Here is a 14,105-nt window from a genome sequence, read left to right on the forward strand (position 1 = left end):
TCATTTGGTCCCTACAGGGTCAGTTACAGATATGCTGCCTTCACCTGTGTGTTCCAGCCCTTTGGTAGCATTTTTCTGATGATGTTTTGTTTGCCCAAGCTGCCTTTTAGAGCTACTTAGGCCACATTGTCCTGAGAGTGCTGGGAAAGCATTCATCAGTCCAGCCCTCTTACAAAATAATGATATCAACTTCTTTATTTTTCCAGTTTCTTATGTCAACAAGGATTTTCTGGGTCCATGTTGGGTCCCCTAAATTTTAGGGTGTGCCCTTAGCTTCATGCAATATTCCTTTCCCAACCAGCACAACTGTACATAATACTCAGAGGCACGTCATTGTCATGGCCTTTCCTTTCTCCAGAAGGGCAACTTGATTTTCTACACCTTCCTTGTCAGAGCCAGAAGATTAAGGGTTATGGACACAAATAAAACTGTATCCATCTTGGCTGAACAAGGAAGAATCAGAAAAGGAGGACCTAGTGTCACTGCGTAGTGACACCATGATACATGCATGGCACGTGCTATTTGAGGGTTCCTACAGCCAGATAAGGGAGGCAGAATAGAGCTCTACCAGAGATACAGGCTCTCAGGTAAATCTTTCATGTTCTGGGTCTCCATCCTGGCCTTCTTTCTTATTAACTGTGAGACCATGAACCCCTTGCTTAGAGTCATTAATCCTTAATTTCTGCCTCCTTGAGCTGGAACTGATAATAGTAATATATATCTAGTGGGATTATTGTGAGGATTACATTTAAAAAAAAGATAAAGCCCCCAGTTCTGTGCAGAACACATGGGTTGCTTGCAAACATCACCAAAAGAAAGGGACAGAAAGTGCAAGAAAGAGCCAGAGAAACTATCAATGTCAAATAGACAGATGGAATATCTTTTTCCTTAAGTAAAGCTCAGATGTTTTATTTGCAGCAACTCTTTAAATTAGTAAAGCCTGTTGTTTTCTAGGTTTGTCAGGATTATACTTTTTTTTTTTCAGGTCACTTGTGTGTGGCTAGCAGGACTGACCCAGGGATCTGGAGAGGGAGGTACCAGACCCCTGCTCTGACTCTGCTCTCCACAGCCTGAGTAACCCTGGGCAAAGCATTTGCTGTCATCTTTGGTTTCCCCATTGAGCAGTCTGTCCCCAAAGGCCTCTTTAGCTCTGTGGACTCTTAAGCCTCTGAACTGGTAAATAATACATACCAATGTAACTCAGGAGAAAAAGCCAAACCAAAAGTGTCACCTAAAATTTTGAGGAAGTACTTTGGGGACATCTATGTGTTGTTGTCTAAGGGGCATATGTATGGATTTCTGAATATGGGTTCCTGGGATGACAGATGGCACTGCCATTGCCTTCATTCACCATGGACCCCGTTCTTTCCATCACTGTGACCAAAATATCTGGCAAGAACAACTGAGAGGACTTAAAGTTCATTTTGGGCTCACAGTTTCAGAGGTCTCCATCCTGGGTTGGCTGGCTCCCTTGCTCTGGGTATAAGGTAAAGCAGAACATCATGGCAGAGGAAAACTGCCCAGCTCATGGTACCTGGGAAGCAAAGAGAGACAGGAAGAGGCCAGGGACAGATATAATTCCCAAGACCACATCCCAATGACCTGCTTCCTCTAGCCATACCCCACCTGCCTACAGTTTCCACCCAGTAGTTCATTCAAATTATTAATTCATTAAACAGATCAATCCACTGATGATGTCATCGTCCTGATAATCTAATCATTTCCTAAAAGCCCTACCTTTCTGCAGTGGGGAGAATGCTCCACAGCTACACCATAACAGACCCTCTTTCTGAAAAGAAAGAAGATCAACTTGGTCAGTATATAAGTGCCACAGGTGGCTGCCATACTGGTAGTTTTCATTAATAAGTTTACAAAATCCATTGTGATTAGGTGGCTTCCAGCTTTTCTCCTGACAAAGCAAAGCCCCATCGCTTATTGAAAAGGAATTTGTAATCTGCCAGAATCCACTCAGTTCTCCTCATCTGGTGACATTTCTGTTCCCTGTCACCCTAACAAGTGAAGGGAATTGTTTCAGCCATTGGGGAAAACAAACAAACAAACAAAAAACCAGAGTGGTGTTTTATAGGACTCCACAAGAGTCATTTAAACCATTTCTATCCTCTGAGCTGTTTGCTTTCTTCTCTGACCACGAAGACCAGACCAGTCATCATACCCTCCTTAACTAACCCTGTGGGCTTCTTCTCATTCTTGGAAAACATGGCCTGCCCTATGACACTGTTCTTCAATCATTTGAATTTGGCAACAATCTCACTGCTCATTGTTTAAACCCCTTATCTTTGAGGAAAAGGGTGTTAATCTTGGCCAAAGATATATTCTGAAAATGAAGTCTCTGAATGCTTTTCCTTGATATTAGGGAGTGCAGAGAGGGTCTCTGGTCTAACAACACTCCCTAGGTCTGGAAGGTGCTCCACCTAGTCTCTGGGTCACTATGTTCCTGACGCGTTTCTCCCTCTTTCTGTTCTGGGCATCCCACTTTGTCAAGTGAAGCTGCGTGTTCTCCCTCCCAGTCTCCCCGCGGGCTGCTCTTCCCTATAGAAAACCCTACTCCTAGCTTTTCTGCCAGTGCACATCTTCCCTTTTTTGGATAACTTCTTACAGCTGCCCCAGGAAATCATACTCCGCATTACTCCTTATTTCTTTAAGCAGTCAGAGACTACATTTGGCCATGTAGGATGTTAACTTTCTAGCTACTCTTTTCTTCCTTAAGGGAGTATGAGTTCCGATGAGGACTTGGCCCCAGACAGTATTATTTGGTCTTTCATAAGTATCATTGAAGAGTTGCTGATACACTGAAGCCTATTCTGTTTGGCATCTTATCTTTTTTTTTTTTTTTTTTTTTGAAATAACATTGATCATTTTTTTTTAATTGTTGGTCGTTCAAAACATTACATAGTTCTTAATACATCATATTTCACAGTTTGATTCAAGTGGGTTATGAACTCCCAATTTTACCCCGTATACAGATTGCTGTATCACATCAGTTACCCTTCCATTGATTGACAAATTGCCTTTCTAGTGTCTGATGCATTCTGCTGTCTGTCCTATTCTCTACTATCCCCCCTCCCCTCCCCTCCCCTTTTCTCTCTCTACCCCTTCTACTGTAAATCATTTCTTCGATTTGTATTATCTTGTCTTACCCCTCCTTTCCTCTTATATGTCATTTTGTATAACCCTGAGGATCGCCTTCCATTTCCATGCGGTTTCCCTTCTCACTCCCTTTCCCTCCCACCTCTCATCCCTGTTTAATGTAAATCTTCTTCTCAAACTTTCGTCCCTACCCTGTCCTTGTTTACTCCCCTTATATCAAAGGGGTCATTTGGTATTTATTTTTTAAAGATTGACTAGCTTCACTTAGCATAATCTGCTCTAATGCCATCCATTTCCCTCCAAATTCTATGATTTTGTCATTTCTTAATGCAGAGTAATACTCCATTGTGTATAAATGCCACATTTTTTTTATCCATTCATCTATTGAAGGGCATCTAGGCTGATTGGCATCTTATCTTTAGACCATGTTCAGAGCTAACGATTTACATTATCATTCTTGTTTCTAACCCATGATATTGCTTGGTCAACTTAGCATGATATAACAAAAGTTAAGACTTTTCACTTCTCTAAAATAAAATTAATTTTTCTGTTCTTGCAGTTAACGTATATAATATACCTAAATGGAGAAAGTTCAGAGTTAGTGCTTTATTATAACTTAGATACAAGCAAATGATTTTGTCTACCTTTACAGTAATAAGTGACAAATATGCTCTAGAAATTCCATCTTTTCAAAAATTGCACATTTTTCCTATATGTGTGTTTTGCTGGCATGGATCCGTGAAAGTGACCTTTGGATCTTAACTCCTCCTGGACTTTGCTTTTGTTCCAGTGAAGGGTGTTCTGGTTAACTCTATTCTTCTTCTTGGTTAAAAAAGGCTTTCATCTTATAGAGTGGCCAGTTTCTGCTAGCCACTGATAAGGTACTTATGTACAGCCCAATGACCCGTTGACCCATAAACCTATAATCCTCCTGAGATCTAGAACATATGCGTCTGTACTTAGATCCTGACCTTAAACATCATTTCTTGTGCAGCCTTAAAGTTTGGTTCAAACAACTAACATTCATTACTTCAGGCCACATCCGATCCTGTTGCAGTTATGGCTGAATAAGATATGTGCCCCCCTTTTCAACCTGAGTTCCTTTTAGGATCCCAAAGGACACTGCTAAAGGACATAAGATGAATTCAAGGAGACCGGTCATAGGAGAAATGTCAGCCTGATGTTGCAGGAAGCCAAAGCCCTGGTGCCCTCTCTTAGCTTCTCTGAGGGAGTAGGTACCACCTGCAGGTCATCTGTGAGGCTAAGGAGGACCTTATTTACTAGCTCTTCCATTTCTCTTACTCTCTCAAGATTAGAGCTTTTATCATTCAAATGCCTGGAAAGCAAAAATAAACAAAGTTAATCAATCTAAATTAAATTATCTCAACATTCTGGGGATGAAGGCCCTTCAGAGAATACTAGAATTCCTTTTTTAATCTCTTATACTTCTAAATCGGTTTGCAATATGCACAGCATTTTAATATGTATTAACTTCTTTCAAATGTTAAGGAGGGCAAAGAGTGTTATTGTGCCCTGTAACTGCACTGGGTTCATGGACTTAGTAAAGTATAATCAGATTAAAACCCTCAACAAATATGAAAAGTCCTCCCTGTTTGTGCAAGATTAATATTTACTGAACAAAAGTAGTTAATGGGATCCTGTAATATTGATGCTAAAAATGATTTTGTTTTTCTAGTGTTAAGGGAACAGTTGGATCTTGCTTCAGATGGTGGTACTATATAAAAAAATGTTGACCCACTAGATCAAAAGATGATAGTATTAATTTATCACTAGAAAAAACATTAAATTGAGTTGTAGGTGTTGGCAAGAAGATATCTTCAAGAACCTCAGCTGGTCACTCTTTGATTGTTGGTTCATATTTTTCTCAGTTGGCTGAAGGGAACTTACCATGATGGTGGAAAAGGATGCATGCCATTGGCTCCTTTACCTAAGAACGTGGCTTACCCAATGATCCAAGCAAATTAACTAACGAATGAACTTTGCTTTCGTCCACATCTAACCCTTACTACTGGTATTCCAGGAGTTAACACGTCATTACTTAACATAGAGGTTTGATTTGACTCATAAATACTTCCAGTTTTGCAATGATATTTTGCCATATCTAATAGACATCATTCACATCCCAAAGAGATCTGAAAATATTTGGAACTCCAAACTTGATTGTCAGGTATAGCAGGGCCAGTAAAGTGGGTTTCCTTCTTTTTCCTAGAATCTCTTACTCAATCCCAAATTCAAGGCCTATTAAAATGATAATCAGATGCATTATCAGGGCGAGAGACTCAACCATGTACTTATTAAGCATGTTATTAATTTCCTGTACCACAGAGTTTTTAGAGAAAGGTGTAGAATGGGTAAAACAAAGAGAAAGAAATTAAAAAAAAAAAAAAAAAAAAAAAAAAAAAAAAAAAAAAAAAACTTGGTCCCCATGCTTGTGGCTTAATTGCAGAAATGGAACTTAGACATGTGAAACAACTAACTAACAATGTTGCAACAACAAATAAACAAATGGAATGCTTCCTAGAGACATCTGGTCCCCGCACTGTTTATAGCCAATTCCAGTGGTGAATAAAAGATGTGGAACCAACTGCTTCTGCAGGGAGCACATCCTGGTCCTCTGGCAGAAAGGTGGAGGTTTTCTGCCAGGAGGGAACACTAGATGGGGGTTGTTTGTTTTTTCTACAAACAGAAAACCTTTTCCATGCTAATAGGAGCTTCCAAAAGATTCTGCAGCAGATGGAAACAGCCCATATACATTCATGCATGCAATTAGTAGGAACTAATTGAATTTGAGGATTAACTCTGTCATTAGAAACAAAATCTACTTATGTCTCCCATCTATGGTGATACAGTCTAGAATGGATTTGGCACAGGTGCTGCTTGAATGTAGTATTTAATGGCCTCTTGGTGCAACTGGATTAATCCCAGGAATGGATTAATCCTGGTAATGATGATATGATAGGCTGGGTGAGGTGTGTGGTCTGCATCCTCCACTCCATGTTTCTTCAATGGAGGTGAGAGGCTGGAAGGTGGAATGAGAGGATTGTAAACCTGGAGTTCAGGGAGCCTTACTTTGGTTGAAAGAGAAACTTAGTGGGAAAATCAGGAAAATCTCTTTGCTCACATCTGATTATTAAGGAGAGACTAGGGACAGAGTCCACCTGAGATAGAATTTTTAATTTCACCTACGTTAAATAAATAATCTTCCCCAGAGAGTTTTATGAATGCATGACATATACAATGAACAAAACTCAGGTGATGGTTTTAAGCACCAACGTTTTTTTGCCAGTGAATAGTAAATATTCAGCCTGGCCACTGCAGATGTGGCCCTCACAGTTCTTTTGACCTGATCATCATCACAGTCCTCAGACTTTCCCCCTCTCCATCAGTGTTGCTTCCTGCTTGGCCACAGCTCATACCTTCAGCCACCCAAGAGCCCATTTCTCTCAGATCCATATGTCCACACAGCCTTTCCTGTCTTCACCTCACCAGGGGCACGCTGTCCAATTCCTCTACTGTGTGAGCAGTCAGCCATGCTACATGTGCAACAACCGGTGAAGGCTTAGCTCACAAAGACGTGGAATTCAGTATGATCATTAAACACAGCAAAAGTCATCTAACACTCACTCAATGGTGCAGATAGCCACTGTGAATTATGCTAATGAGGCACAAATGGGAAGCAGCCCAACAAAATGACAGTAATTAATATTATTTTACACAGACAAACAGAACGAGTCCAAGATGAGGTGAGAAAAAGGAGAAATTAGATATTTCTAAAGAACTCTGCATTTTAATCTAGGCCTAGAGGAGGTTTTCACAATAGAGATAAAAAGATACGTGACAAGTTATTTCTTATCCTAAAAGCTAAAATGCTGAGGGATTTTTTTTTAAAGAATCTACTAAAACTAATTCATGGGTATTCTTATAATGATATGCAAATCTGTATCAGTCAACTATTACTGCATAGCAAGCCATGTCAAAACACAGTGGCTTGCAACACAACAATGATCATTTTGCTGAAAAATCTGCATTTGGGGCAGGGTTCTGAAGAGACGGAATGTCTCTTTTCCACTGAGAGCTGAATGACCCTCCGTGAATACCAGCCATACCGTTGGCTGGTACTTAGGCACTGGCTGCAGCTGGGATCCTCGGTTCTTCCCAGGGGCTACTGGGGCTTCCTGGGGAAATGATGGCTGGGTTCCAGAAACAACCAGCCCCAGAGAGCCCAGTGAAGCCTCCTCGCCTTGCCTTGGAAATCACAAAGGGCCCTTCCTGCGGAAGTCACAAGTTTGTCCATATTCAAGGAGAGAGGACACAGCTCATTAGATAAAGTCACATTGCAAGTTGAGAGTTTGGAAAGAAAGATTATGTCCTGCCGGTAGAAAATAAAACTGTCACATCATACACTTGAATTATGACGGGCTTTGAGTAGGAGGGTTGGTGACCATTTTCACTTAGTGTTGGGGAATGTCTCTGACCCTCACTGACGGCCTTCGTCAACCACATTCTGCGTGTGGGTATGTATTATATACACACAGTGCCATCTGTTTTGTGTCATGAGTACCTCAGCAGAAAAATAAAAAAGACTGTAAACTACTTCTTGGAAAGAACCGTTTTTTTAGAGATGGAAGGAGAAAGGCAGGTATGAGGTGTGACAGTATGCACTTTCTAAAACAGTCACGTCTTGTCTCCTGTCCTATACACAGATTTTGCAAGGGCACTTTGACACTCTTCCCATTGAGATGTGTAGTCTGTGTCTTTCCTCCTTGAATATAGGCAAGCTTGAGACTTCCACAGGAAGGACCCTTTGTGATTTGTGGCTGGTATTCAGGGAGGGTCATTCAGCTCTCAGTGGAAAAGAGACATTCCGTCTCTTCAGAACCCTGCCCCAAATGCAGATTTTTCAGCAAAATGATCATTGTTGTGTTGCAAGCCACTGTGTTTTGACATGGCTTGCTATGCAGTAATAGTTGACTGATACAGATTTGCATATCATTATAAGAATACCCATGAATTAGTTTTAGTAGATTCTTTAAAAAAAATCCCTCAGCATTTTAGCTTTTAGGATAAGAAATAACTTGTCACGTATCTTTTTATCTCTATTGTGAAAACCTCCTCTAGGCCTAGATTAAAATGCAGAGTTCTTTAGAAATATCTAATTTCTCCTTTTTCTCACCTCATCTTGGACTCGTTCTGTTTGTCTGTGTAAAATAATATTAATTACTGTCATTTTGTTGGGCTGCTTCCCATTTGTGCCTCATTAGCATAATTCACAGTGGCTATCTGCACCATTGAGTGAGTGTTAGATGGCTTTTGCTGTGTTTAATGATCATACTGAATTCCACGTCTTTGTGAGCTAAGCCTTCACCGGTTGTTGCACATGTAGCATGGCTGACTGCTCACACAGTAGAGGAATTGGACAGCGTGCCCCTGGTGAGGTGAAGACAGGAAAGGCTGTGTGGACATATGGATCTGAGAGAAGTGGGCTCTTGGGTGGCTGAAGGTATGAGCTGCCTGGTGGCCAAGCAGGAAGCAACACTGATGGAGAGGGGGAAAGTCTGAGGACTGTGATGATAAGGACTGCGTTTTGGGCAGGGTTCTGAAGAGACATCATCTGTGATGATGACCAGGTCAAGAAAATTGTGAGGGCAGCATTTGCAGTGGCCAGGCTGAATATTCACTTTCTCTGTTGGAACAAGAAGTGTTGGTGCTTAAAACCATAAATTGTTTACTCTTCGTTTTTTCCAAGAGATAACTGAAGCTTAGTAATCTGACTTGCCCATGGTCTTCCTTAGCTAATGATGCTCTAAAGACTGTAATCCAAGCCATCGGAATCCATCCTCTATTAAAATATATTCCTTCCTTATTATAAAGTCAGATCTTATTTTTTTTTTTTTTACTTTTTGCCAAAACATCAGCTTCATCAGAGAGTGGACTTTACTTTTTGTGCATCTGTATCCCCACCACCTTGGATAGGGCTGCCCTGAGACAAACAAGGACTCTAAATCCATTCCTGCTACTAACTACATACCATAGATTAGATGATGTATAAATAATAGATAATGGATATTAAATATAAATCATTGAACTTGCAAAGTCCAATATCATGGTGCCAGTGGATTCAGTATCTCACAAAGGCTTTCTCTGATTCCAAGATGGCACCTTCTCGGTGCATTCATGGTAGCAAAGTAAAGAGGGGAAATGCTGTGTCTTCACAAGGTGGAGAAGATGGAAGGGCCAGGCAGTGCTCTGAAGTCTCTTTCAGAAGGGCATTAATCTCTGTCACAAGTAATTAGGTTACTAACATGATTAATCATAATATAATCACTTCCTCAAAGGCCCCACCTCCTAATTGGCTCTCAGCAATGAGGATGAAGTTTCAACATGAATTTTAGAAGGATATACACCCTGAAGTCATAGAAGTTCTCTTCTCCCTTTCTTGGTTCTGTGCGATGGAAGCCATCTTTTCCTTCCATAAACCAGGTCTGAACACATCCAGACTCTTAGGAATCCAGGCTTTAGCAAGGAGGGTCTGGGAGAGGGAAGGCAGGCAGTTGCCCCTGGTTCCCCAGCGTTCTGTCCTGTCCCGGGGTGCACAGTGGACAGCAATTTATTGAAAGTCATAGCACTAAAGGAAAAAATGAACCACTGCATATCGACTAATGATGAAACTTCCAACCCCTAAAAATGACAAATGCCCTAGTTCTCTACCCCCTCACACGCCTGTCTTCCTGCAAAGGAAGAAATAATGTGATTTCATTTTCCAGGAAACTTATTATTCATCTATTCAATAACCTTTACATCTTGTTAACAGTTTGACTTCTCTTACTTCTGGAAGTTTGAAGCATGGTTTCTTTAGTTGAAGGAGTTTTGAAAAAGAAAAAAGGAAAGCTTAGAGCTCAAGAAATATAGAATAATACTGTGATCATAACAACTCATTATTTGTTTTCAAGCTTGATCTTTCAGAAGGTTATTATTTGGAATTGAATACTAATGGATTCAGGTTCTCTTTATGCAGAGAAGATCTTCAACAACAGTGTTCATAGGAAAAGACATTAATCAGGAGAGAGAAGTGAGCCTTGTTCCTAATAATGTTTGCATAATAGCTACCCTTGGGTATATTGCTTGACTTAAAAATAAATATTCATGCTTTCCATATTCAGTACAATGGAGATTATTTGTGGTTATGATTCTGTTATATGATTCTCCGCGTATTCATGGGGACATCAAACTGGGAGGCTGTTGGACACCAGCAAGCATAAATAACAATGCTTGTGAATGTTCTGGGGTAGAAGTAGAAAGAGGCTCCACTGCAGGCAATCTGGGGGAAAGAGCTAAGAGCAGGTCATAACTGTTTTCAGGAGGAGAGAAATAGAATCAAACTGGCCTGTGTAAGGACATTTATATGCTCCCCAGATTTGCATTTAACTCCATAGCTTCCCATCACCTGCAGGGTATAATCCGGGTGCCTCATCTTGGCATAGTGGTGTTCATTGGAGTGACTCCTGTGAGACTCTGCAGCACATGACCTGAGACCACTTTTGATGTGACAATATGGAACTCTTTGCAGTTTCCTTCAAGAACCACATCTTTTAACTATCATGGCTTTGTTCATATCCTTTGCAAGGGTTCCAAATCTTCTTTGTTAATTATTTGAATTTATCGTGACCAAATTGGCCTAAACTAACTTCCTCCAAGAATTTTTTTTTAACTACACCACTAGCTAGTAAGTTTTAACCTAGCCTCTATTATTGATTGATTGATTGATTGATTGATTGTGATCCATAAATAGTCTTTGCCCAAGGGATTCTTTCATGATCTTCAATTGATTATTTACATGCTGTATATTTTATTATGCAAGTGCTTTAATAAATTCATTTTTTCTTTTCTTCTTTCTCTATTTTTCTGTCTCCATCTTTTTTTGAACTTTTAAATTCTAACAAAGGGTTTGATACGACCTTGAAGACATAGGCTATGCTGCTTTGTGAGTTACAGGGCGGTACATTGTGCCATTTCCCTGCCTTTATTTCCTTCACACTCTGAATATTCTCCTGCAACCAAGAGAACATCCTGCAGCCTGAAGGTCCAACTGATTTGTTCCCCCAGATCTATGACTGCTAACACTCTCCCCCACCCTTCTTCCCCGAGCTCGGATGTAGTCTTTATGTCTTGAAGTTAAGCTCCATCCCGGCTCCTCTATCTGTGCTTGTCCTCTGCCTGGTGCTGTGTTAACAGAGTTACGTCTGCCCAACTTCACGTGCCAACTTTACCTTGATGGAAGGCTCCTTCTAAAATGTCCATGTCTTTTTCCATGTACTTGGGTGCAGTCACAGCAGTACTGAGAATCGTGTCTTCTGTCTATACAACCATCCCACAAAGCACTTTTTAAACTTTGATCCTTGGTAGGGAGGTGAGCAATATACCTGTTAATGAAAAAATTGGCTCAGAGACTGAATCACTTCTTAAATTTATGGGCCCAGTAAATTACAGAGTCAGAATTAGACCTGAGTCAAGCACTTTTCCCCACAATGCTACAAACCTCACAGCAGCATTTTCTGCCATCTTCCACATACCTTCCGCAGAGACTAGCAGGGCTCTGTGCACAGTGAGTTTCATGGGGCACTGGACAGGGGCCTGCTTGGTGATGCTGACTAGGCCTCTACTTGCTCTGTGCCCCAAGAGAGTCACTTAACTTCAGATTGACAATGTCCCCACTTATAAAACAAAGAGTGAGACAGGATGTTTCTTAGGTTCTTTTTTCTTTTTTAAATCTTTTTTGTAGATGGACACAACACAATGCCTTTATTTTTATGTGGTGCTAAGAATCGAACCCGGGTCCTGCCCATGCTAGGAGAGCACTCTACTGCTGAGCCACAATCCCAGCCCCAAGTTCTTTTGACCTATCTTATTCCTTCTGTATTATTTTCACATCTCTCCCTTCCCACTTCTTTCCTTTCTTTGCTTTCTTTTCAGTCAATTCAGCAGCTAATTGGTTCACATCTGCCAGGTGCTGAATTTATAGGAATATGGAAAGAAACCCTCAGATGGTTTCAGATGGGTTTTCCATTGTCTTCCATGCATCCTCCTTCTATCTATTTTCAACTTGCCCTCCTCATCACCAAATTTATCAAGGCTTCCACTAAAGACAGATGCTCAGTCCTGTGCCCCTGAGTGAGTTTCACATGGCCCTTTGCATCTACTCACCCAGGAGTCGATAGTGAGCCATAGAAAAGCCTCGGACTTTGCTCAGCAGCAGCCACGGCTTCATGTACTTTGTTGCATAGTACTTCACTTTTGGTTAACTCTACCTGAGAAATCACTCAAGCAAGAAGAATAAAATATCACTTTGCAAAATAAATTTACATTATTTTTCTTATAAAATTTTGTGACTTCAAAACCTGAAAATCTATCTTTTTAGTAGTTTCATAATTGATAGATTATTTATCCAAAAGGACCATATCCATCCTGGTGTAAATAGTTTCTTTTTAAGAATGATAATTATCATCAGACACACATATAGTTTTCTGCTTTTGTCAATCATGTTTTCTTATTTCCTTTCCATACCCCACATGATGTGCATAAATCATTAGACACAATTAAAATAGAATGGTTTCCTCTAATCATCTTACTATCTATAGCAGTGAGTTTTTTATCATTATGAAATATACAATCAAAATGACAGGTGATTACTTCAACTTCAAAAGAGCTAAGGAGAAGGAACTAGAAATAAGGGACCAGCCACAGTCATGATTAGACACTTCCTCGGCACCTGTGGCTAGTTAGTAGGGCTTCATGAATCCTTTTAGCCTCCCATAAAGTTAAGACTTTCTCCTTTGCATTTGTGGAAACTGAGGCTCAGGTGGTCAAAATAATTCACCCACTGTTCCGCAGCTCCTTGGTGTCAGAGCTAAGATTTGAATCCAGTCCGTGCAACTCTAAATTTCATGCCATCTTTGCTGGACCAGGACTGGAGCGGGACTCCTAAGGGCTCTAGAATGATGCATGGGATGGGTGCCTGGGCAGGGAAGGGCTGAAAGAGAGGACCTTCCTCTGTTTGACTAAGTCTCAGCCTTCGGGATGCTTCTCCTTCTCTAGGTTCTCCCCATAGACTACCAGAGACCGCCCTTTCAAAATAGGCACCCAACCTTCTGTAGGATTTTAAAGAGAGGGCCTTCTACTAATGGACATCTCTGTTTTGTCTTTCACAGCAATTTTGCAGGCAGTAATAGCTGGTGATCTTATGAAGGTAAGACATCTCTCTTTGCAAATTTGGTGATTCATTAAGAATTTTCAAAAAAATGATATTGTTCACCAAATTTTCAAGATCCTGCTTATGGATTATCTCCCCGCTGCCTGCATTGGCTGAGGAGGAGGAAGGATATTGTGGAGAACAGAGCACAGAGAGAGGGGGTAGCCCTCATAGTCTCTCTTCATTCCCAACAGCAGAGGGTCTGTGGGAAAATGCCCTGGGATTTGCCTGAATTCATTACAATGAACCCTACACCCAGGGACAGGGCCACAGTGCCCAGAGTTCCTGCTCTGTAGAAGCCGACATTAGAGAGAGTAAAGGATTTCTTTTCAGACAGATATTGAAATGGATACGTTGTAAAGAATAACCTGGGCAATACCCACAAATGCATTCTCTGGGAGTGACCCCTGTGACACTCACATCTTCCATTGTTATAGTTTGATGCTTTGTGGATCATACTTAGCCTAAAGATCGACTGGTCCATTTTGAACATCTTATTTGTGCCCATTTTTTTTCTGGTGAATTTAGTTCTCAGGAAGGAAATGGTCACCGCTGCCTTGGGAGGGACTATAAATTCCGAAGTCAGGCTGCCTGCCTGAGTTCAGATCTTGGCCCTACTGTTCATTACTCGTGGGGTTTTGAGCCATTATTGAATTCCCTCTGTGCCTCAATTTCTTCATCCATAAAACAGGACAATAATATGGCCCCCTTTTTTTGGTTTGCTATGAGG

General features: G+C 40.9%; 1 protein-coding gene across 2 annotated transcripts in view; it reads left to right on the forward strand.

The window, feature by feature from the left end:
- The window catches only part of Dgki (diacylglycerol kinase iota), a 414,620-nt gene that overhangs the window by 384,779 nt on the left and 15,736 nt on the right, over nucleotides 1-14,105 (forward strand). For both annotated transcript variants that reach the window (XM_026398565.1, XM_026398566.1), the window contains one exon: nucleotides 13,335-13,372. In XM_026398565.1, the coding sequence (XP_026254350.1) occupies nucleotides 13,335-13,372 (38 nt within the window). The remainder of the gene's footprint in view (nucleotides 1-13,334; nucleotides 13,373-14,105) is intronic.

This window comes from Urocitellus parryii, chromosome 3 (assembly GCF_045843805.1).
Source record: "Urocitellus parryii isolate mUroPar1 chromosome 3, mUroPar1.hap1, whole genome shotgun sequence".
Classification (NCBI taxonomy): Eukaryota; Metazoa; Chordata; class Mammalia; order Rodentia; family Sciuridae; genus Urocitellus; species Urocitellus parryii.